The sequence below is a fragment of the Amphiprion ocellaris genome, chromosome 5 (genome assembly GCF_022539595.1).
Source record: "Amphiprion ocellaris isolate individual 3 ecotype Okinawa chromosome 5, ASM2253959v1, whole genome shotgun sequence".
Lineage (NCBI taxonomy): Eukaryota > Metazoa > Chordata > Actinopteri > Pomacentridae > Amphiprion > Amphiprion ocellaris.
In genome coordinates this window covers 33579952-33606168 of record NC_072770.1, presented here as the reverse complement: position 1 = coordinate 33606168, position 26217 = coordinate 33579952, and the positions used below count along the sequence as shown (strand labels likewise).

At 38.6% G+C, this 26217-nt stretch overlaps 3 protein-coding genes across 3 annotated transcripts in view; 1 reads left to right on the top strand and 2 right to left on the bottom strand.

Moving 5' to 3' along the window:
* The window catches only part of poc1a (POC1 centriolar protein A), a 52097-nt gene extending 48715 nt beyond the window's left edge, over positions 1 to 3382 (bottom strand). The window contains exon 1 of the mRNA XM_023284641.3: positions 3188 to 3382. Within this exon, the coding sequence (XP_023140409.1) occupies positions 3188 to 3202 (15 nt within the window). The 5' untranslated portion in view covers positions 3203 to 3382. The remainder of the gene's footprint in view (positions 1 to 3187) is intronic.
* b9d2 (B9 domain containing 2) lies at positions 768 to 1591 on the top strand. The gene has a single exon (XM_023284643.3). The coding sequence runs from the start codon at positions 898 to 900 to the stop codon at positions 1423 to 1425; it is 528 nt and encodes a 175-aa protein (XP_023140411.1). The 5' UTR covers positions 768 to 897; the 3' UTR covers positions 1426 to 1591.
* A 16775-nt stretch (positions 3383 to 20157) lies between the features above and the next one.
* On the bottom strand, positions 20158 to 25945 carry alas1 (aminolevulinate, delta-, synthase 1). Its single transcript, XM_023284632.3, has 11 exons — positions 25778 to 25945; positions 24451 to 24688; positions 24085 to 24264; positions 23846 to 23986; positions 23417 to 23636; positions 22665 to 22849; positions 22390 to 22569; positions 21949 to 22113; positions 21114 to 21382; positions 20842 to 21004; positions 20158 to 20479 (listed from the first exon to the last, which is right to left on the bottom strand). Exons 2-11 carry the CDS (start codon positions 24656 to 24658, stop codon positions 20319 to 20321), a joined length of 1872 nt encoding a protein of 623 aa, XP_023140400.1. The 5' UTR covers positions 24659 to 24688; positions 25778 to 25945; the 3' UTR covers positions 20158 to 20318.
* Between the last annotated feature and the right edge of the window lie 272 nt (positions 25946 to 26217).

Below are 26217 nucleotides of genomic sequence, written 5' to 3'. Positions count from 1 at the left end.
GGTAGTTCAACGTAAAACAAAGCATCACCATGTGTTTTATATGTAAAAATCTTTTACAATTTTGTAAAGTGCATAGTAACTTAAGCTGTCAAATAAATGTAGTGGAGTAAAAGAATATTAAGACATGGAAACGAAATAATAAAGTATGATCACGTTGAAACTGTACTCAAGTACAGTAGCTACTTAAATAAATTCTACCTCTGAGGATAACACCGGCTGTCAAGACAAACTAGTGTATTTTGGCCTTTCAAAAATCCTGGAGTCTGGAGTTGTAATAAATACAGTCGCAAGGTGGCGCTGTTTCACAGTGCCCTTGTTCCTTGACCCAAAAGCCTGCTTAAATTTCACAGAAACTAAAAAAAAAAATAATAATAATAATAAAGTTTATGAGTTTACTTTGAGGCTTATTTTTGAGCAGTGGTTGATTATATGACAAGCATGAAGGGAATTTATATTTTGTCCCCAGTTCACAACGTAATTTAGTAAATAATTCCAAAAAAGGAAAGACGTTTCTTACAAGTGTGTTTTGCCCTGTTTTAAGCCTGGTAGGCACCGCTTCATAATTTGTGCTACCAGTTTTAATCTTCACCAGTCAAATTTTACTATTGCTAAAGCAAAAAATTGTAAAGACTATAATGATACAATGTGGAAAAGGCTGGGCGTTGGGTTTCTAAAACATAAGAATATGATTGTTGACTCTAAATGTACGAGGAAGCACTGCCTGGGAGGCTGAACTGAGGGCGGACTGTCGCCCTGGAAATCGCAGTTCAGGCTGAGTTGCCAAGGAGACGGGAGCCGTGTTGCTCGTCACCGCTAGCCGTTAGAGCAGCCGTTAGCTTCGGGGAGAACACAGGAGTTTCGGCGCCGCATGTCCTGCTTTAGGAGGACAACTGTGTCATGGCAGAGCTCCACATTATAGGACAGATCGTTGGGGCCAGTGGTTTCCCGCAAAGCAGCCTATTTTGCAAATGGGGAGTCCATACGGGAGGAGCATGGCGGCTCCTGTCCGGGCTGAAGGAGGGTCAGACTCAGGTAGATCTCCCCCAAACCGGAGACATGGCGTACTGGAGCCACCCCATTGATCTGCACTACGCGACCAAGGGGCTCCAAGGCTGGCCGAAGCTTCACCTCCAAGTGTGGCACCAGGACTCTTTCGGACGCTGCCAGCTGTACGGCTACGGCTTCTGCCATGTCCCCTCCAGCCCCGGTCACCACCGGATGAGCTGTGCGACCTGGAGGCCTCTGGGCTCCTGGCAAGAGCAGCTAGCACAAATGTTTGTCGGCGGTGGTCCCCAGCTCCGCAACCCGGACCTCATATACAGCGGGGCGGACAGATACAGACTGCACACCGAAGCCATGGGGACCGTGGAGCTGGAGCTCGGCGTTATAATGAGACACTTTGACAAATATGGCGTCGAGAGCTGAGACGTCGAAAAAACTTAAGGGACTGTTTACATGTTGTGCAGCCTTGTATTTCCTTGTTAACTTGTTTTGAATACAGTTTTGTACATTTTTTTATTAAGTTGCTTTAATATTTTTTACAAACTAGCTATTACCTATGTGTAAATAAAGAAACTATAGTCTTAACGAAGTTGGTTTCTTGTTGATATGTACTACAACACATTATGCCTCACATTTTGCTATCTCCCATGTGTTAACAATATAATAACAGCTCTGAGCTCATATTTTTACTTATTTTTGAGTTATTGTTGCGTTCTTGAAAATTATAAGTACCATCTGCAGTAATTAAAGGTATTTTTAATAAGTCTGAGTTCTGGCATTTAGAATCATGAGTGTAGAGTTTCATTGATCTAATATTAATAACAAACTGACTCATGCTGCCGAGTGTATTGAACCACTTCTATAAAAGATTATTTATGTGGACCACAGGGTTTCAGAGCTTAGCAGGAATAGCTTCATATGTAAATACTCCAGCAGTCAAAGAACAGTCTAAAGAAAAAATACTTTTTTTTTAAAAACAGCAAATCAAACCTGTGTTTAACATGTAACAACCTGCCACTTCTCAATTTAGCACCGTGAATTTTACATCCTATATTTCAAATCTGACTGAGACTCAAAAGTTTTGATGGCCAAATAATGCACTTAATCTTCAGCCACAACCCAAGTATGTCACATAATCAAACTTGCTAAATAGCTCAGTTCATGCCAACTTAAATTACAATAACCTATGTGAATGTCATGCCTACACAGTCTTTCTTTATTACATATGTGAATATGTATTTCTTGCAGTAAACGCATGGTTGAAGAAATAAATATACTACTTTTCCATGCCAGATCTCTTATCAGCAGCCTTGTAATTAGTAGCTAATTTGGAAAAGTAATCAACCAGAGCATGCCCTGCACGTGCACATACTTGTACAATATTTTAGAAAATACCATTTACACATTACCTATCCACCTCAAAATACCATCTGCAGTAACTCTTAGTAAATTTACTCACGCTCTGTACTCAAATATAATTTTGTGTTACTTGTACTTTACTTAAACATTTGCAAATGCCTTTCTATACTTCCATACTACTACAGTTCAGGGGCAAACATTGTACATTTTACTCCACTACTATACGTAATAACTTTATTTAATAGTTACTTTGCAGATGTAGTATGGCAATACAAACTATGAGAAGGTATAATGTAATATTATACAATAGGATGCAATCTTACTGATTCACAAGGAGAAAATCACAAGCAACCCAGCAGATAAACTACACCTTTACCAGCTCTCATTTTAAAGTAATCAACATATTAATGCATTAATAATTATTATCCAATAATATGCATTATTTGTAATATGCCATTCTGCATAATGAGTACTTCTACTCTTAGTACCTCAAGTATATTTTGTTGTCAATGCTTCTGTACTTTAACTATGAATTTAAATGCATGACTTTTACTTCAAGCAGATCATTTGTACACTGTGGTATTTGTACTTTTCCTTAACTATATGATCTCAGTGCTTTTTTTTCACTCCTAGCTACAAGCGTTCAATTATTTCTTGCCACAAAAAGGCTGGGTAAATTATGACGAGGTTCATATCAAAAACAGCAACCAATCAGTGCATAAATCAACTTTTAAGGTGTAGCCAAGAAGTAAGAGTTAAACTATGAATACGAAACGAACTTCATCTCAGCAGCTCAAGTAACAAGTACTATACTGCTAAAACTCACCAGTGCAGAAGTCATTTTCCCTGATAGCGGAGACAAATACCGGCAAGAGCGACTTGCTGCTGTTTTGAAAGTTACGACCGAACTATAACTGCGCTTTATTCTGGTATTAGTACGAGTGGAATAAACAATATCGTGCCGTTTAGCTCACCGGCAGGCTAAGGTTAGCTCACAGCTAGCTGCTAGCTGCTGACAACAACAAAGTTCAGTTTACGCGCCGCGATTGGGCGCTGAGCGGCCGTCAGAGCTCTTAAAGGGGAAGCCGTGCCGCTGACGGCGTTTCTGTCGACAAACACTTACACTAAACGCTGATAATACTGTAAAAGAATAGTCAAATAAAACGTATGTAGAGTTTTATAAAGCAAGAGTGAAGTACTGGCATGATGATATTTCTTTTCTACAGTAAAATGAAGAGTTTAATATCGGGCTCGTTTGAAAGTGTAGTAACCGACGATGGCCACCAGGTGTCAGCAGTGGTGCATCGAAGTTTTGTATCAAACGTATGCAACAAGTCCGTCAAGGGTTTGTTGCTGTAGCCTTCATTTATACATCTTGTCTCAAACATAAAGTATGTAAATGTAAACAAGTATGTTTTCATGCAAGAGTAAGTTATGTTGAATATGATTTTAAAAAGTGCATTTTTTTGCTCATTATAAATATAAGGCACTTATACTTTGAGTACACTACCCTTTGGTTCCATTTCACTACCCTTGGGAAATACTATCATTGTTTACACCAGTACATTTCTCTATTCTTTTAACACATGGTGTATTGTTCTGTATTAAACTGCTCCTGTAAATCAGTTAAAACTGGCTCCATCTGACCCAATTACAACACTAAAATGCAGCTTGTGTGTAAATAAAATAATCTAAAATAATAATAAAAGTGTGACAGGGCTTACTGAGTAGGCGCTTTAACTTTTGATACTTAAAGTATAAGTTTTTCTGCTAATACTTCTTGTGCTTATACTTATTTTATATGTAAAGTTGTGAATGCAAGAGAGAAGGAATATTTTAGCATTATTGCTACTTTTACTTAATTAAAAGGACTAAATACTTCTTCAGCAAAATTATATTCTAGCATCAATTCTGAAAATATACTTACTTGAGCTATTATATCTTTATAAATAGGTTGCATTATTATGGTCACATGATAGGGCTCGGAGGCAGAAATAAATAGCTGAGCCCCATCAGGCCGTTTTCACAGAGGATTTTTTTTTTTTTTTTTACTTGTCACAGTTAGAAAATCAATAGTGGCTCTGTTTTATTCAAATGCCTCCCTAATACATGTTCATTATTTAGACCTGAGTATTTTCTCCTGTTACTTGTTAGAATGTCTTCTATAAAAAAAAAATAGATTGTAGAAATTTTACACACACATAAATGTAAGAATATGCTACGACACATGGAGCATCCTCAAGAAAACACCTGAGGGAATACAATATGAAATCCAGCTCAAGGCCTTCATCATGTCAGTTTATAGCAGTGCATCCTCCCAGTTTTTAATATCTTTTCACAAACCAGCTGAAACATGTCAGGCCCAGATGGTTGTTGGGCGCTAGGATACCTGGCCACGTTGCCTGGTTGGTAATCCAGTTTTATGCACGACTTGTGCAAATATACAGCATGTTGTCACCATAATAAAGGCAGGTTACCTCATCAAATACAGGTCAGATCACGTCATTTCACCTGGAGTGTACATCCTGTTTGTTTTTGAATATACTGTCTTTCATAACTGAAGACTACAATTACAGAAAACAAGTCGACATTTAATTAATTCGCACAATATTTCAGTGATAATTCATTCAAGAAATAACCTTGTATTGACTTGCCTAAACCCTTTCTATGACTAAATCCCTTGCGAGGAATATTTTAGCCGCAAGGTCGCTTTGTCAGAAGGCCAACAATTCATACCACAAATACAATAATTCCCCCTCCTTACTTTAATATTTGTACAGCATTGCCACCTATAATTATGTTGTTTTCATGCTATTTTCACAGTATACAGTCATGTTTCTGGTGCACAGCCCCGATAACTCAAGAGCCACTTCTCTAAAACGCCAAGATGGAAGGTGTGTTTAAGACATTTAATGTATTATTTTATTTAAAAATATATTTTTAAAACCTGCTCCACTTGTTCAAATGCGAGGCATCGCCTTGTTTTGAGACATGTATTTCTCTTACAAACTAGATTCAGTGTGAGTCAAACATCATATTCCTCATTTACTCAACCCAAGACTTCCCCATTATCCTGCCATATATACAGATATTGATATTCATTCATTCAAATGTCTTCTTACAGAAAAATGAAAGCAATTTAAGAGACCAGTTTCTTCCTCTCCAAGCCTTACAATTATTTTATTGCTGTAAAATAGGCTCTATATACTCTGTATGAGACACACCCATGTTTATATTATCTGGTGAAGTAGTTACTGTAATACTACACTACACATATTGTACAAGATGTAATGTTATTTCTCTGTGAAATTCCCAGCACCAGGTGACGGGAATGGTTTGTGTTTCTCAACGAGTGTAAAACCTTACGTTTCCAGTAGATGTTGACTAGGAGGAGGAGGAAGGAGGAACAGGTGCATGAACTGGAATCCATCTAATCATAATTACTTTTTCATCAGTCATTGTATAAGGACGCCAGTGGCACACCCAGGTTATTAAGTCTCTGTAATGCAGTGCAGCACCTCAGATGCACTTTAAGGTTACAAAGACACAAAGTAAATATTCAGACTTTTTCATTTATCTAAACTCAACAAGTCCAGTTCCCAAAGCCACAGAGGGAAGCAGGATGTAGTCTACAGAAAATTAACTGGACTTAGTCCATTTCCTTTTCAGTAAGAGAGGGTGTTTTTGATGGTACGTGTTTATCTATTGGAGTTCTTCAGTCATTTATGGCTCCTTTACTTAAACCTGCTCAAGACTCTGATCTTATCTTTCTATACTGTCTAATTTCACCACAGTTTATGGGGTTTTATGTAGCTATTAACAGTCATAAATGCTCTTTTTGCTTGCAACAGTGGACCATCATTCTTCCTTGTGGACATGTATTATATTTGTTCAACACTTCCAGCATTCTCTGCTTGCATGCTGTATGCTGTATATTACAAAAGTTAGCATCTTGACACCTATTGTCGCAAATTCACAACATACCACTTTCATTCAGACTGCAGCTGAGATAACGTATCCATTCCCCTAGTGCAGGTTTGTGCATATTCAATACGTACCTCGGAACCTTTTGCAAGCACTGGTTTCTGGCAGGACCGGTCGGAGCAGGACTTACATTATTATATATCTGTTATTATTTTTATATATCTATGTATCTATGTTCTATGTGTAATAGATAAATTAACAATCTCCACTTATTTTAGCATCAGTTGGAAAGCAAAAACACACAAAAAAATGTTTTTTATTTAATTGTAAATAACTTCAGGGCTCAAGGGGTTAACAAATGCAAAGAAGAAATGACAAATTAATGAGAATTTAGACTAAAATATTGAATTAATTTGATATATTTCAGTTGTGCTGGACCAAGTTCGAATTTGTTTATTCAGATTTTGACATAGGCCCAGTTTTACAATGCATCCAGTCTCTGCTGAGCTACAGAATTTTTGCATTGCATGTTTATTCCCTAATGTTTTATTCAGTGTTATTAATTATATTAGGTTTACCTGTGCTTTCATTTTTTGTGCTAAACTAGGCTACACCGAGTTATGCCTCTGGGCTACAGTATATCTGCAGAGAAGATGCAGGAATTGAAAAACATTCATCTGACTCTCAGAAAGAAAGCAAATTAAGCAAATTTCCAAAACTGTCAGAGCCTTTATTTAACAGTCTTACTGCTTTTTGATAATTTCCAGGTAGAGCATATTATATGTCTAAATAATAGAATGTGATGTTACCATATTAACACAATACAACTTACTTTTTGTAAGTTAAATTGGCCTAAAGATATGAAAATCCCTTACAATGTATCATAATCTAAAATTAAAATATGACTGCATTAATCCTTCTGTTGTCTTCATTTACAGGCACCAAAAAAATATTGTTTCCTTGTCTGAAAAAAATCCCAAAATTCAGCAAAAATATTATAAACCTTCAGGAAGAAAATTCCAATATTTCCTTAAACGTTTATGTTAAAAGTTTTATTTTAAAAAAATCTCCCAAATTTGACAAGAAAATTCTTGTAAATATTTTCAAAAAATGAGTAAAAATCTTCCCAAAAAAATCCTAAAAAATATCTAAAGTGATTACATATATATCAGTGAAACTTATAATATTTTCTTTAACAACATTCACATAATTTGCTGGATTTTGGTAGATTTTTTTGTGAATGTTCTTAAGAAACATTTTTAATATTTCCTTTTTTTTGCACCAATTTCCCAAAAATATTGAAAATGTGGACATCAGAAGTTTCACTGTAAAAATATATTTTTTCCCCCACATTTTCAAACTTTAAAACAGGTCAATTTTGACCCGCAGGGCAACACAAAGGTTAAAGGAATTTACAATTTGTATGTAAAACTTGTATTTTTTCCCCTTCATTTAGCTTCCTCTTTGTCCCTGGTGTTTACTTATACAGGTTTAGAAAGCATCCAGAAGCTACCTTAATTATACCTGGTCAAGCTGAGACAATGTTCTTGCCTGGAAATAGAAAATGATTTCATAACAACTACTTATCTCACTTTGAAATACTTAGTGTGCTGCCATACTCGACACGCGGATGTCAATTGATGACAGCATGTTCCTAGTGAAGTACGTGGTGGAAAGACTCATCACAATATGCACGATGACAAGATCTGAATCACACAAGCAAGTGTCTTCCTTTTGTGCTCACTGAACATATTATTATATAAACACTGGCATTCTCTGTTGGAAGAAAGTAGCAACCCCATCATGTCTGACTGCTCCTCTGTAACTCACAATAGACTTTCATACAATGAACTGGTTGCGTGCAGAGAAACATTCCACTGCATCCTTCTTCCTCAAGTTTTGAAGGGCACGCCTTAACTGTGTCCACTCCTTTAGAGCCAAACAGCGTACATGCTGGAATTTTTGCTCCATTGTTCCACTGCTTAAAGGCATGATCAGTGCAGTCCTCACAATGCTTGACTGGTGGTGTGGTTTTATTTTTAGATGCATGATCGAAACAAACTTGTTTCATGAATGAGGAAATGCGAACACTTGTACATTCACTGAACTCTTCGGTCTGCACCGTTGCACTGCTGTCTGTCACAACGCGGTTTGGCTCAACAGTCCAATGCAAAAAAAGGAACTTTATCTGAAAATACATGTGGACATCTTCCTTATAGACATTCAGAGCAGGACATGCAGACTGGCAGTCTTTAGCAGAAGTTTCAGAGTTTTAAAGTCAAACTTAAAACTGAGTGTTTTGTTTACAGGGTGTACATAAATAATGTGGGATAAATGGTATGTGACGCGTACCTAAATGTTCATACCAGTGTCACCATTCTAAAATGTCATGCCATGCTTTGTAGCTGCAGCCAGCAGGTTTCATTCTGGGCGGAGAGGAGGCCAAAGCAACCTGATTCTGGCCATATGCAGTGCACCTATTGTTTGTTGTGTATTCACCTGTGTGATGACTTGTAACTTCTTGTTATGCAACATCAGTATTCATGGCAAGGGTTGAATAGAATCTGAAGGGTTTACTCACACAATACTGTGCATTTCTATTACCTAATAGTGCTTTCCTGTGTTTTTTTTTTGTTCTGGATTTTTGACAAAGTAACAAAATAAGGGCTGTTATTGATGGTTTGTCCAAAAATCATAGCACTTTTATCATAACTAATAAATGTGCTATGCAGCCTTAGAATTCACAGTTCAGATTTCTGCAAGACAAGCTCAGAAATTACTGGTCAAACCATTCAAAAAGCTTGGAAATCTGGCAGGAGAACCCATGATGACAAACAAGCTGAGTCACTTCCATGTTTTAGGTAGTTAATAATAGTAATAAGTTAACAAAATAATTCGGCAGAAATACAGTAGCAGAGGAAGTGGAGATGAATTTTGGAGTACAAAGTCTACACTGTGCAGCCAATGTTGCTCGGCAGTTTTACAGGAAGAATTTATTAATGTCCTTGTGATGACTGAAGGAACTGAAAAAAAAACACGTGTTGAATTTCCCAAGTGACATCTTCACTTTTGTGCCAGAACACCTGAGCGTGCAAATGAGCAACAGCAATGAAGTTTACTGCACTGGAGTGATCACCTCTGACTTAAATGGAAATTAAAACCATGTTATAAATTTAACGATGAACTGGCATGGCCTTATTTGTAGAGTAAATTGGTAAAGGGTCAATGTCTCCTTCGTATTTGCCTGATACCCTTTTATCTGCATGCCATAGAAACTAGTTGGCAGAATGGCGAAGAAGTACAAACAGTGATAGGAACAAAGTCAAATCATGATGCCATTGTAGTTTATGATGGCCTCTCACCCAGTATGTTATCAGAAGATTAACAGAATACAGAAATGCAGTACAAAAGGCCTTAAACTGATCCTAAAATTAAAATAAAACATGCATGGCAGGACTCTTGTGTTATTTTTTGCTGGGCTATAATGGTTTCAGTTGCGTGACAGATCTGTTTAATGGAAGTGCTTTTTATCAGCAGGCCTGCTATTTAAAAAGGAAGAGTGGTGTGTTGCTTGGCTTGCAGGGAGGAAAAGGAACGACTGATCTCATCCAAGAATCTGCTGCTGTTGGCTGTCAACTGCTCACCAGCTTTCTGTGTCATGCACGTATGTACAGTTTAAAACATCGATATAGCGATGCTTTTTGTCTGAAAAGCATGCAAGCAAACACACAACAAAATATTTTCACTGAGGCCACCAGCTACAGAGTGTGCTTAGTTAAACTGTAGGACTGAAATGGTTCAGATTTAAAACGTCTCATAGTTATTTCGGATTTGAACTTTTGGACACCTTTTGCTCACAAGAATAAAATCTGTCCGGAAATAAAGAGGTGAAGTCTGAGGAGAAAACTCTGGACTTAATGTTGCAAAATCCCCTGGCAATCCAGTCTGGCAACCTCTGTTACAGAAAGCGTGACATTTGCTGATGGTATTTTACCTTTAGACATCCTTGTTCCTGGTGTGGCTTCAGACAGGCGAGGACAAAGTCTGTCTGAGGTTTTACTGGAGTGAAGATTACAGGAGGTGGTGCATGTGCAAAGAAGTGGGCTATTATAGACCAAGAAAACTATTACTACAACTGCCGTAGACTGACTACAAAGACTTAACACAGAATGACAAAAATCGAGGTTGAAGATAAAACCTTATGTCCTCGACCTATAATAATTATGACTACTACTAAGCGCAGATGATATTAAAAGAGATTAATTTCAAAATAGTCTCCCTCTCAGTGTTGTCACTGGTTTACCTTTATCTGTAACATGACCTTGTCTGAGCGTGTAGATGTTTCTAACCAAGGACAGGGACGTGAAAGGCCAAACGTGGAGGAATGTCCAGCTGGTGAGCGTGGACACTGGCCAGTTTATATCCATCATCATGTTAAGTCAGTGGATACAAAACCTCAAAACTTCTCTGTAACTGATTCATCCTCATGCACTCGGTTGTGTCAAAGTAACTGGTAATTTTTTACTTTGTGAATCTGTGATTTCGGGATAAGTTCTTCAAGAAGTTTATGTAGCTATGTATTTCATTTTAATTATTGGGGAAAGAGAGGCTACAGTGGAACTATTGCAATGAATTACTTAGAATTATAACTAAGGTGTCTGTGATTAGGGCAGTTTCTGAATTTTGTTTTAAAAAATCACTCCACAATGAAGGGATATTTAATTACTGCTAGGTTTAAATGAGACAAGAGTATTTCTAATCCCCTATATTTGGGCAGCAAATTGATGGTTCTTTTAATGATTTTTCTTCATAAATTGATATGTACTTGCAGAGCTGGTAAATAAAGTTCTATTTTAAGTCTCTTTTATGTTGTAGATTTGAATAGGACTTTACAAACTTGCCATATGTCACCTGTCACACTGTTTTCTGTAGCATGGAAAAAGCTATTATACTAGCCATCACTGAACATAACAAACATAGCAGTGATTACATACAGAGAGAGATAATTGTCCCTGATATCTCAAACAATGCAGTCAGGGTGAGGCTCCTTTTGTGGCTTATTAAGACCCAGAGCTTCATTCCTCTCTGATCTCATGCTCCAGTAACCAAAGTAGAAACATCTACACTCATAAAAAGACTGACAATAAATAACCAAAGCTTGTCAGTGTGTTCCGTGCAGGTTGCCCCTAATAAAGACCGTAGTACATTGTATTTCCTTTACTGACTAGTCAATAACTAAAGAGTCAACAAACAAAACACAGATTGAACAAAGAGTCAAAGTTGAGAATGAGTATGCGTGAAAAGACTTGGTGCACTATTTCAGGATAGCAGAGCTGTTGCCATACAGGCATATTTGGTCAGAAAGTAGCATAAAAATATTATGATCTGCAATGCATCCATGATGGGGGTTTTCAAGTCATGTTACCTCTGATGATGTGAAACTGCTCATGTTGCCATAAATCCATTTTCTGGACGTAAGAGTTACAAGGAATGACTCCAACTGTACCTGCGTCAATGTCTATTTGGTTCCTTTAACTCAGACAGAAAGTCATAATTGTGATTCTTTGGGGATTTTCTTTTTAGGTCATTCCTGACTTTTGTGTCGCAGGATTAGTCATGTCTCTTGTGATCTTTTTTTTTTTTTTTTTACCACAACAGAACAAGTTGTGTAATAGCCAGTGCAATAACCGCTTGTCCTTGCCATCTACTTCCAAGTGCATGCAAGAACAAATCAGCGACATTTTGACAAACAAAAGTAAAACATCAAAATTAAACATGGTTGTAGGTAACCTCTCCAGCCTCAATGTACTGATTGAGGAACAGATGCAATAGGAGTGAATGGAGCTTTAATAGCTTTATGAAAGAAAACTCAAAAACTGTAGAGGCCATTAGAATGAGATAATTCATTATTGTGCAGGACGGAGCAATTTAAAGTATAGATGGACTTCATACTGTTAATAGGTGCTGTAATACAAATACAGTGGAACTGAATGGGCATCTTTAATATACTCTACAAATCATCATTAAGACGGACTCTCATAATGAGCTTTGTCACAGCTTAGCATGAGCATTTTGAAACTGAATACTGAGGTTATATTTTATACAAGTGGTGACTTATAAATACAATAGGACTGAATGGGTCGCCATGGTTTTTACTGAATATATTCATATTATTTAATAAACAGTGCATGTCATCATAGTGACTTTATGTATAAAGTGCAATGTTGAGTGTTTTGAAGTGAGTGAAGAAAAAAACACTAATGGAATTACTACAACATGCAAACATGCATAGACTGCAATAAATTATACATTTAATTAACTGGACAGTCAGAAAGCGTTACTAACATGGCACTTTTTAGACCACAGCAGAAACATAAATGTATCAACAAACAAGGCTACATTACAATATGAAACAAAGAAAGCCCAGCGAGAGACTAAAACACACAAAAAATGACCACACCATCAGTAAGATGCAAGTGATTGTTTACTAAATGAGAACGTAAGTGTGAAATTGATGTTGCTGTGTGGGGAAAACTTCACTGACAATCAGCAGAAGCTCCCAGACTAGCCGACCTCCACCTAAAAGAGAGAAGAAAGAGGCAGAAGAAGAAGGAGGAAGGGTGGGGCATGACAAGCAAGAGCAAGAGCAGGCATTTATCGACAGAGTATAGAGTTTGAGGTGTGGTCCTTCTCCTAAACCTCAGCTACAAAATGGTACCTCCATAACATAAGACAGAAATGTAGGCCTCACAAAGGGTTTCCCTGTAACGATGGGATTTTAGAATTAACCTTAAACAGTCCAACGATACACAAATGGGAGAGTGAAAGTTGATTCCACAGGGTCAGATGCAAAGGTGCACAAACACTTTGTTTTGTAGTTGGAAGAGGTGATGGGTACAAAGCCATGGGAATTATAATAATCTAGACTGGACAAAATGTATGAACTAATAGATTGACATCCTGAGGAGACCTTGTACATCTTATTTTAGGTCATATTAATGAGTATATGTGCAGCTGATCAGTGTGCAATAGTGACCATTAAAAGCTGTCATTCCATCTTTGTATTGTATATTAGGTATACTAGTGCTTAGTTATAAATACAACATCAACACGACATATGTTGACCTCATTAAAATAAATCAAAGTATGAATGAATGTCTGTACTGTTTACTGTGTTCACTGTGTTGTAAATACAACATGTCTGAGTGACCCTCTGCATATTTCAGTGTAAGAAAACAACTGCTGCATAGTCAACACATTAATCCCACTTTTTTGTCAGCATAATGACAAATAGTGCTGGTGTAGCGTGAAAGGATCTGTCTATGTGCATCTGACTGCACACAATTCAAGCACACGCATGCACTCCTCACCTCTCAGACTCGCTGGAACAGTGAAGTGCTCACGTGACAAAATTCCAGGAGGCCCCAAGGACCCGCAGTTATCTGGACGCTGATGGCAGCAGCCAGGAAGATAAAGCAGTCAGCGTCCAAGTAAACCAAAGCATGAGATTAGAACCAAAGAACAAGCATTTCAAGCTAAACAACTATTTTTATAAAATCTTTTGCTGGCCCTGATCATTTTGACAAGACTTTCTTTTGTCTTTCTTTTCATTTGACAGGCTTCGTATGGTCCGACTCTCTGAACAACATACAATCTGATATGCTTCCAATAAAGCAGCACCTCTATTCTAATTCTGTGAAGCCTGGAGAGCAGATGGCAACGAAATGATCTCACTTCGGTAAAAACTAATCCCCAAAGATGACACTGCAATCCTAATAAGGGATGTATTGTTTTGAAAACCCAGCTGCGATGAGGGTCGCTCTCTGAAAACACAGAGGAATGTTTAAAGCTCTGGAAGTTTTAATCGGCCATGACAAACTCATGATGGCCCCGATGTGGACAGAAATTTAATCAGAATAAAATATGTTTATGTTATTTAAACAAAACTGCAGAATATCTGTGACATACTATATGCTGTGGTGTGTAATCTGTTGCTGCTGTACACTTCTCTGCTTCATGTGCAAATGAGGAAGTAACCTTCACTGAGAGATAAAGCTCAGGCAGACATTGGCCTTCAATCTGTTTAGCTCTGTGGTTGAAATTGCCATGAGGCTGATCACTTCTGCCACTTTGAAAATCAAAGAGGAGAAACAGATCTGCCTTTTAAAATGGAGTTTTAGTAGATCTCACAGACCAAGCACAACACATTTTGTACCTGATTTCAATTAGATGCTGCTTAACTCTCCCTGGGCGTATTTGCACATTGGCATGAATAGTATCAGTCTCAATTATACATCAATTGAAAGCACAAAGCCCCATAATTCAAGGTATTATTTTTAAGCTAAAGTTCCTTCTTTAATAATAACACTGCGTACACATCATCATCCTTGTCCTTTATAGAGGCATGTACTTGTTGAACCGATAAGTCCCGCCAACTTTTTTCAGCGTTGAGTCCAACAAACAAAATGCTATGAAACATTTAGAAAAAGCACGTGAATGCTACACACAACCATGATTCAGAGTTGTTGTTACTGGCCTTTTTTTTGTATCGGAATTAGCTGCTATCAGTTCAGAGTAGTAATCTTGCTGCAGGCAAACACGGCAACCACTGGAAAGAAATGCTGTTATGTTACATTTCAGGGTCATGTTGGCATTATGAGGTCATCTCAACATAGTAATTTAGAGCAGGTTAGACTATTAAGACTTGTGTCTGCACGCATGAAGAAATACGTATATATAATGTCATGAGAGGTTTATGCAACTGATGTAATATTTGCATTTATTTTGGTACTGGAGGTTTGTAATTTCTCCTGGAAATTTTCAAGTAAACTTCAATTTCTATTCTTACAAATTAGCATTTTTAACAGGTGTCTGTCATGTTTGTTGAGCATTTCTTCTGTTATTCAGTCTAAAGGTGTTATTAAGGAGCTATGGTTGGTTTGTCAGATAGATAAGTCAATAATAAAAATCATTACACCCAGTACTTGAAACGCTGCAGCTCCAGCACCACAGTAGTTGTGTTACATACTGAGTTAAATGATCACTTAAGTGCACAATTTATGATTTTAAAGGATTATCATTCTAATTACAATTTTAAGGGTTTATTTCATTTGAATAGTACTTTGTGTCCAAGTGCTTTAAAAATCCACCCATATGGTACTTTTTAAGTCACAAGTTATGATTTTAATGGTTTATTATATAAAATTAAATATTAAATATTACTTACTGTCTATGAACTTATTTGTTTAAAGGTTCTTTTTCAATCTAAATAGTACCTTTTAAGCAATATGCTATGGCTTTGAAGGTTTAGTCCAACCTAAATACTACTTTTAGAATACAAGTATTTAAGGTTACAAAGGTTTATTCCACCCAGAATAAGAAAAGGTGTCCAAGCACTTTAAAGGATTATTCCATCCAAATGGTACTTTCTAATTAACAAGTGATGCTTTTAAAGGTTTTGTCCAAACTAAATACTATTCTTTGTCCAAGTACTTATGGTTTTAAAGATTTACCATCCAAATAGTACTTTCTGATGATTACCTTTTTGTTTTCAAGGTTTATTTTAATGCCCAAAGATTCTCCTAGTTTGTTTCTCGTACTTTGGCAAACTACCAATAACCATGTTTACCTGAAGACATCAGAAGTATTTTAACTGTAAACGACCTGACCTGATTCACATACTTTCGGTATATGTGTGTACTCACAACGTGACGTTTGTCTATCCTGGTCATGAATTCAGTCCCCACCTTAATACATGCTTCTCTCTTGATTATCCGGTTGAGTTGGTGGCACCATCCTAGAAATGTTTGTTATACAGCTGCAGTCCTAAAAATGCAGCCTCCGGTACCCCAGACACATGCTACTGCAACTAGTTTGTGTTGTGCAACCCATTTCATTCAGTGCTTGAAGTTATCATAACACTGAGTAATTTATTACTGATTAAAGATAAAGTTTAAAGGTTTTTTTTTCATTATTACTGTTAGTCTTCACTCTAAATCTTGATCCAAATGAGCAAGCAAACATTAGCCAAACAACCTCTGGAAGTTTGCATGACTAGCTCATCTCTATGTAGTTGTGTTACAAACTGTTCTAACTTAGTGTGGGCCAGTTTAGTAAACACTTGGTATGTTATAAATATATTACATCTGAACGTAAAAAACAACTGGTGTTACTGGCAATGACTTGTGCCTTAAGTACCAATAAACTCTTGTAACTCTACAGTAGCTCTGAGAAGAAACTGTCCACCGAATGAATGTAACTTGGTAACAGATCCGTGATATCTCATATTACCATGAAACGGCCTTTGAATAAAATGTTTCTGGTTTCCCACTGTGAGGTTTTTGAAAGTGCAACTGAGCATTGTTACCAAGCAGATAAGCTGACTCATTCAACTTCAGAAGTATTTCACTCGTTTAACCCCCTACTGTGCCCTGACTGTATCTTTTCATCGCTCTTTGCTTTTGTCTGGACCAGGAGAGTTTGGCAGTGGTGCAGGAATCAGTAGCCATGGAAACGCAGCTGGTGGGGTGAGATCCCACGCCATGCAAACATGTCCCTCTCTCTCACATTGTCTTGCAGATCGCTTTCCCACAAGAGTAAAAATGTTTTTGAAGCAATGGACCAAAAGATAGAACAGTAACAAGCACATTATCATTACAGATCGGAGATTTAAAAAAAAAAAAAAAAAACGACAAAAGCAACAAATTGTTATCAAGACAGTTCCAGTAATGATGAATTGGCAGAGTGAGCACCATCCACATACCCACCAAAATGCAGCCATAATATTTCATATTTAGTTTTTGTGATACTGTGCGGTGGATGTAAGATGTGTGTAGCTATGAGAGGCTGGTAGTCAGTTTCTGCACTGTCTGTGTGTGGACAAATTAAAGTAAAGCGTGTACAGCAGAGATAAGACACATAACTGTTGCAGATGTGTCCATACAGGCCACAGTGTGTTACTGACTGGTTGAACTTAACCCAGTTGGACGCCTATGGGAGATTTTGAGCTGACTTGTTAAACTGTGCTTCCCACCTCCACCATTAACCCACTAAATGAGGAAAATGTGTCTTTGCTGAATGAAGTCTTTCTGCAAAATTGGATATCTTGTCTGTGAATGCACATTTTACATATACTGTAAACTGATGAGCCTTATATTACACATATTTAATATTTTCATTATTTATATTTACAATATATTTACATACATAGTAGCACAGCACCACTACGCTGTATTTGACTGACCATGCATGAAGATACGCAGATGTGGCATCTTGAAATGCATTCATTTACACACGTGGGTTTATTTTTATGTATGTATTTGTGGGTAAGTGTGTGTGTCACATGCTGAGACTTTAAAAATAGCTCTATTAGCCAGAAGATACTGTGTCAGGTGTGGCTGAGCTCTCCACTGAACCTCACACACTGCTGATCCCTTTCACTGCTTAAGATCAGAGCTGGTTTACAAGCACTGACTGAATCTGGTAAGAAATTAGACAAACTACATCAAACAGAAGCAGGTGCTGACTTGTGTTTTGGTCCTGTAGTGGTAAAGTAGTAGTAGCGTGTAGTAGTTTTGGTTGTACTTATGTCTTAAAAGAAGCTTAACGAGAAGACAGCGGCGTTAGCAGGGTCAACGGAGTTGATTGCAGAGCTTTGAATCGATTAAGCATGGGGCTGCTTCTGCTTAGATAGAGATAATATTGGGGTTTTCTGTTTTAGATTGATTTTTCTGCCACTGATGTTGGTTTCTCCTGAGTGTGCCTCTCAATTTCATGGCTAAAACTACAAAGTTTTCCCATTTCAAGCTGTGTTTGGCAGGACAAAGCCATCTATACATAAAGATCTGTTAGTTATGCTGCACTCAGCCTTTAAAAAACAAACAATTATGGCAGGGATGGGTCTAGCAATGAGGGAAATGTAAAAGCACTACTATGCTTTTGGGCATAATACGCTCTTGTATTGCCACAATGTAATCCAAAATGTCACACTTTTTCTTACTACTCAATGTGTGTGCAATGTGGGTCTTTATTTGTATTTAAACTACAGATTGTAGAATACAAACACACAACAATGTCCCCATAGTGGACCACAATGCTCTGCTATTTGTGAGACTAGTCACGATGGTAACATCACTGTCATGACTTGTGTCACACTGAAGTGAAAACTTTCCATACAAACTGTCACAAGACAACGTCCCAGAACATTTTCTGGTCTTTATTTGTTGTGGTTGCTTTTACAAAGGAATTACATTTTATTTCTTCATAAAACATTTCCTCCTTCCTGACCTCGGTTAACTCTACTTTAAATTTAGGAACTATTTATGGCACAACTGTATGTCTTCATATGTTTTTATGCAGTATGTGAAGAAGTGTTCAGCTGCATATTCCTCAAGTCTGGAATATTTAGTTAATTAATATATGTATACTGCTTTAATTATGGTCATTTTTTTGCTACATTGCTTAGTCTATAATCATAACCCTACTTCAAAACCTATTGAATCACGACAATTCACTGATATCAAGCTATGGGATGTTTTCTCTAGGAGAAAACATCCCATAGCTTCTCATAACAAAACTGTCACAAAGTAATGAAAATTTCAAGAAGATCTTTTGTGTTTTTATTCAAAGATGGAGCCCTTAACTGTTTTGCGTCTGTGTGTGTGCAATGTGACCAGTAGCTGTTGAACGGAGTACAAAGAGGATCAACTCAAAAGTGGAAGTATTGACACAAAGCAGTGGCAACATCAATTTTTGGTAACAGCTAAAAAGGTTTCTCACTTCCATTTTCAGAGCTGTCTGAGGCAACTGTAGTGTTTACAACACCTGCAAAGCTGGGAAACAGTTCAATTAATAACCAGCCTATGCAAGATTGTGATTACATTTGTGTAACTTCATATTTATAATCAATTTTGAATACGGAAGAGGTGCTGAAAGAGTGATCCATATATTTTCAGTCTTGTTTGTGTGACGGTGATTCTGGTTTTATGTGCGTCAACAACACACAAGCTTTCTTTAGCAGGCGTGATAAATATCTGACCTCAAGGAGAAGGTGTGTGTCCGTTTTATCTATCACTCCCATCATGACCTCCTTTATGTTGTGGATCTGGGTCTCAGAGCGACATTTACGTCATCTCCAACTGAATTTAGAGGACAGTGGGTTAGTAGGCCCACCACACACCGTATGAGATTTCACCTGATAAAATGGCAGAATGGTGCAATCTGTTGCATTTCATTAAGTGACATTATTCTCTTTGTGTTGAAGTCATAGTCAGCCTCACATCTATCCTTCATTAATGCTGAGGTCTTTCTTTTCTAAACACACAACTAAAAAATGGCATTATGTTGTAGTGCCTGACCACAGATAAAGTAACAAATGACTGTTTAATTCACCACACTGATGCTATTGTGTGTTCCAGGTGCCTTTGTCAATGGCCCACTCTTCTCACAAGTACAAATAGGTCGGTTGTTTGGATACTCAGATTACTCCAACAGCCAACAGCGTTAACAAAGATTTTGCCTTTTCATCTGTTAAGCTTGACCAGTTGCTGTGACCTATTTTTGAAGCCTTACACAAGTATTCTACCTCTGGTGATAAATGCATGTGACTGAATATCTGTCTTCTTGTAATGGTAGAAAAATGTTGTTTGTTAAACTAGTTCATTCAATGAATACAACTTGTTCAGTTATAGCCGAGCTTTAGAAAAGGCAGATGGCCTGTTATTGCTACAGCTACTGTGTTACACAACGAATCTAAAGTGCTGAATAAAGGCAATTCAAGGTTTTGTGTCTATTGAAGTGCATTTCCATTCTTTTTTCCAACTCTTCATCACATCTGCATTTATTCTCATTTTTAGAAAGCACACAAACACAAACTTACTTTTGTCTTATACTTTATTTAGAGCATATAGAACATCTGAACATAGAATATTTTAAATAATGTGTGTACGAAGATAATTAATACATTCTATGACAGTGATAGAGGAATGAGCTTTGAGTGTGTATGTGCCGTCTCGAGCCAGCAGTAGCGAGTAGTGTTATGCGCAGGCTGAGATAGGGTGGCTGAGGCCACTGAAGTAAGACTTTTCTCGTTCGCTCATCAGCTCAAAGTGCAGTGGCTGCTGGCAGAACGTGCACTCTGCTGATGAGTGGGGCTTCAGCTCTAGACCAACCTCCTTCCAGGTTTGCACCAGCCTCTCTGAAGATGGAAAACAGACAAGAAGGGAGGTCAGTTTCACTTAAATGAGAGAAACTTATTGAAAGGTGCTAAGAAGTTGACTTTAATCTTTTTAATAATACAGCAAACTCTACAGCTAGATTTAGTTGTGGGATCAAACCAAAATTATACATGAGAAAATTACAAGATACTAAAAATCCCAGACACAGCTGGAATGAAATGTCATGTCCAACAGGATTTGCTTTGTCAACCCCACATCTATTCTTGATTAGCGTTGAGTTACATTTCAGTAGGTCTTTCGTTTCTAAAGCAGCAACACACAACTCTTTTCCCTAAATGTATGTTTAACCCAAAAAATCAACAAGGCTACTACATCATCTTACCAACAAAGTATTTCATCATCTCAGGGGTGTGGTGAGGAGTTGGGGCGATGCGCAGAAGCTCATCTCCCCTGGCAACAGTGGGATAGTTGATGGCCTGCACGTAGATGTTATGGCGACTCATCATAATGTCACACACTTCAGTGTTTTTCTCGGCATCCGAAACCTGAAAAAAGTCATATGTGATGATCAGAATGGAGGCAGAGACAGACAAAAGGTAACTCAGCGCTTTAAATGTATTGTGATCTGACCCTGAATTAAAATCATAGATTTACCCGGACAGGGATGATGTGGCTGGGGCAGTGCACAACAGGCAGCCCCGAGTCCATTAGCATCTGTCTGAGCAGCTTGACGTTGCGCTGGTGCTTACGCCTCAGTGCGCGTCCCTCTTCTCCTTTCAGAACCTGGATCGACTGCCTGGCTCCAGCTAACAGCATCGGTGGCAGAGAGGTGGTGAAGATGAAACCGGCGGCATAAGAACGCACCGTGTCCACCAGAGCAGAAGTGCTCGCGATGTAGCCGCCCACACAGCCGAAGGCCTTGCCTGGAAAAACAGATGACATGAGAGGCTTTTCTTTAATTTTGGTTGCTCAAACTAAGACTGTCTCACTATAAAACACTCGGCAGGCTATTCAGAATCCTCCCGCTGCAAACTCACAAACTGCATTTTCCTGAAATGGCACCCTACGAGGAGCTGCAAAGCTTTCAGTTAGAAGTAATTGTCCTTTCAGCTTGACAGCGACACACAGGCACAGAGTAATTCAATAAGAGCGCAACAAGAGCCCACAGTCTCCTAGCAACAACAGAACTGCTCCAGCGTCTTTAAGCCCTCCAGCATATTGGGTGACACAGCTGAGGCCTGATGCTCAGTGGAACACCAACACAGAGAGCTCGAAGAGTCACGCTAACTGGTAGCAGCTGTTTTGATTCATAAAAGATATAAATACATGAAAAATACAGCAACATATAACTGGAAACATAAATACGCTGATACAACCAGCCATTTATTTGAACTGTAGATGGCACAAAAACATTCTGTGATGACTTAAATGTCCAAATACTTTGTAAATTATCACCAGTAATCTGTTTTAGTAGAGATTATATACTGACCTAGTGTCCCTGAGACGATATCTATCTTGTGCATGACACCATCCCTGTCTCCGATGCCCCCTCCTCTGGCGCCATACAGGCCCACAGCATGGACCTCATCTACGAAGGTGATGGCTCCAAACTCGTGGGCCACATCACACATCTCCTCCAGTGGACACACAGCACCTGTTTTACAGAGAGAAACGGGCACAAAACAGGTCATTTTAGCCTGGCCCTGCAGTACTTTGCTATACAACTCCTGAAATAAAATTGATCAAATGATAGTTTATGTACAAGCAATAACACCACCTTGAATAGATTCAGTAAGCTGGTAATTAAGATAAAAAATTAACTATTCAATTCCAATACATTTCTGTGAAGCGCAGTGATGACAACAATTAGTAATAACGAGGTTTTATTTCTAAAAAAAAAAACAACTTATGAGCACCATCCTAAACTCACCATCCATGGAGTGAACGGTCTCAAAGGCCACTATCTTCGGTTTTGTGGGGTCTGCCTTCTGCAGCAGCTCCCTCAGGTGGGCCACGTCATTGTGGCGGAAAATGAGTTTCTTAGCACCACTGTTCCTGATACCCTGAATCATTGAGGCGTGGTTGCCGGCATCAGAGTAGATTTCACAACCTGAAATTGTTGCGAGAAAAGAGAGCAGGTGAGAATGTGCAAAGTTGAAAATTGGGTTGGATTTCATAGTAAATGTACAGAATGCACTCCTGTACCTGGCAGCATCTTGGCGAGGGTGAAGAGGGTGGAGTCATTGGCGACAAAGCAGGAGGTGAACAGCAGTGCAGCATCCTTCTTGTGAAGGTCAGCCAGTTCATGTTCCAGCTCCACATGGAATTTGCTGGTCCCAGAGATGTTCCTGGTGCCTCCTGCCCCTGATCCATGCTTTTGTAAAGTATCCCTGGGAAGAGATAACAAGCAAACAAATAAAATATTTGTTTTATGTCATCTAGTTTTCTGAAATTCCACAGCATACATGTTGCAAATATGTAAGCTTAAGGACAGGAAACACTACAGTATACAGATATATATATATAAAAATTGAATTAAAAAAAACATATGGGTTGCTGAGTAGTAAAGTGACACTTGGGTTTAAGGTGTGCTGCTGCACAGGGATTAAGAGATCTGGACAAGCTCAAACAAGCTGAAAGGAAAATAAGAAAAACACCATCCCTAGGACCCATGTGTAACCTATGGCCAACTAACACTTTACACCCACACAAACAATGAACTGGCTCACCCGTGGGTATCAGGTTGAGCTAAATAATTAGATGGTGTATCTCATTTCTTGGTTTCTGTCTTTCTGAACTCTGCTCTTGCAGTGGGACTAAAGGTAACATGCAATCAGGGGAAGTGGACAGGAAGGAAAAATATTTGTCCCAGTGTTAAAAACACCTTGACCCAAAAGAACTGGATCAAGTGTTGTCCTTTCTCAGCTTAAGACAAAAACAACTCCTCTATTACTCACATGATGGATTGGACGACTCGAGGGTGTCGACTCATGCCCAGGTAGTCGTTGCTGCACCAGACAGACACCTCCCTCTTTTCATCTAGAGAGCCTGTGAAGTCGTCGGCCATTGGGAACTCAGTGGCCCGGCGGTTCACGGTCTTAAACACGCGATATGTGTGATCGCTCTTCTTCTCCTCTATCTTCTTCTCAAAAAAGTCATCATAATGGAAGCGGGACACTGTGACAGAAGAGGAAGACAAACTTGCTTAATGTTGCTCAGTGTTGCTACAGCACTGTGGTGAATGAAGCAACTGTAACATCAAGGAAGGCTTATTCAAAAACACAAAAACTCAGTGACACAGGACAGTGTGGGAGCTCAGCAACATTGCAAATTATTATAACTTTGTCATCTGAAAGTTTTATCATAAGCACCTAAATAAAACTTACTTTTGCCTAGCAAGTTGTCCTGCAGCAAGTGAGTGACCCTCTTAGGTCGCTGTTTCAGGAGGGTCTTCATTAGATTAGTTGGCTCCTCTCCTTTAGTGGCAATGGGCAAGGATTGCTGCTTCAGCTGGACAGGTGAAACTTCTGAAAAAGGCGAAGAGAGGACAAGAACATATGTAAATAGTATCAATCTGAATACAAAACAATGGGCAGACACTTGCTCGGTTTCAAACAAGTCTTACCTTTCTGGACAGTGCGAACTTCCTGCACATCCTCTTGGAACTCTATGCCAACCTGACGAACTACACTGTTCTTCTGGCCCATCTCGGCAGCCAGGAAAGGGCATTTGGAGGCCACTACCTGGCCTGTGGGTGGCATAGGGTGACCAACAGGCAGCTTGCACTCCCCCTCTTGTTTGGGGGCTGCATGTGGACAAAAGATGATTTAGACTTTAGATATATCAAAACTAATAACCATACACCAATATCATACATAGCAGTAATTCAGTTAGGTGTTGGATTAACTTTGAAATTTTACTTCATATAATGCAGCTACAATGTTAATGAAAATACTAATTGTAGGAAAAATGCATAAAATTTCACCCTCACCATCACTGGCAGTCATGGTGCTCTCAGTTGTCTGGTGAGAGGACGAGGAGCAGAGAGCCCGTGCCATTGAAGGGGCCATGGGTTTGGCAGCCAGCTCCATCATGATAGGGCATCGCTGGGCATACACCACCAGAGATTTCTTGGATTGCTGGAAGAAGGCCTGAGGTACACGAGCCAGGAATGGACAGCGACGCACTATCACATCCATAATCAGCAGTGGTGATGATTGTCAAAGCGTCTAAAGGGGAGAGGCACAAATAAAAAAACATAAGCACAAGCATTGGAAATTTTCATATGTACGTTAGGTGACACGAGTTTGCTCAGTTGTCGACGTACGCCACAAAATGAGGCTGACAGCTCTGGAAAACTTCAAAAAACTGTTTTCAAGGTCAAAAGCTGATATAAATTTAAAAACTTTGGCGCTTTTATCTCAAGCATCCTTCTAAGAGCACAACTTTTTTTAATTTTAAAGGTTTGTATCACATCTTCTTTTCAAAGGAGAAAAGCATTTCTTTGACTAGACTGGCACCTTGACCATATGGCCTTGACTCGTAACAAATGTTTGATCTTTACATTGTGATAAACAAACACTGTCTAGTTGCGTAAAACTGAAAATTACATCACCTTTGCCTGTCCTTATGTCTACCCTTCCCCCAGTTTCTGCCAAACATTCCTCGACAGAGTACTCACTCCCAAAACTTTCCCCCTTTCGAAACTCCGGGAAAAAATGCACAGGAGCCAGAAAAAAACGGATTGTCGGTTAAAATAACTGGCAATATAAGATCTAAACAGCCTATCTTTACCATTACTGTCATTGCATTTTGTGATTTCTTTCCCAATAAATCTACCCATGACCACACGGTATCTCCACCTGTATGCCACAAAAAAATTGCATCTTGTCATGTTTGGTAACCGGGTTTAAAAAAATACACAAGTACATTAAGAGTAATATAGAAGAATAATTTTATCTTCAGAATAGAAAATAACACCACAAAAGCCTGCAGCTAATGTTAGGAAAGCTGCAACAATTTTAGCCACATTTTGATTGTTTGCTATCGGCGATTTTCGCTGTCTGTCGACTCTTGGAGGTTATAACACAGTAACAGAGTCACGACATGTCTGCCTCTGATGCTAAACGGCGTAAATTTTAACACAAATGCGTTTAGATAAACAGTAAAGTAAAACAGTCTCTGGTTTTATGGTAGCCGTGCCACTCGTGATCCTTGCCGGTTGACCGAGCTTAGCTTTGCTGCTAACATTAGCCAAGAAGCTACAAACCAGAAGTGGGGATGATGATGACGGGAACGGCGTCAAACAAGACACTTACCTCTTAAAACTTCACTCCCGTTGGCAAAATCGTCCCCGTGGGTTGTGTAGAGGGCAGGATAAGAGCAGCGAAGCTATTCTAATGTGTCACTTTAAAAATAAAATTACTCGTTTTTTCAGAGGAAGTGAAGGAGAAGACCACTTCGTTATCCTACACTGAGGACGAACGAAAAGGACGAGGACGTGCAAGTGCTTATAAAAGCGCATACGAGTGGAAATCTCGCGAGATTTCGTTCATTTACGTCAAGGTTCATGCCAGTCAATCAGCCTTATGACTCACCCAGCGGAGACCTGTAACACATTTACTTTGGGTGTTTCTCTTTTGCTGGAAGTTTGAATGAGGAAAAATCCGTGATATGTTTTGGCTTTTTATGACATAACTGCATATGAATCAGTTACATTTATTACTGTCAAGTGACATTTATTGCTGACATTCTAGAA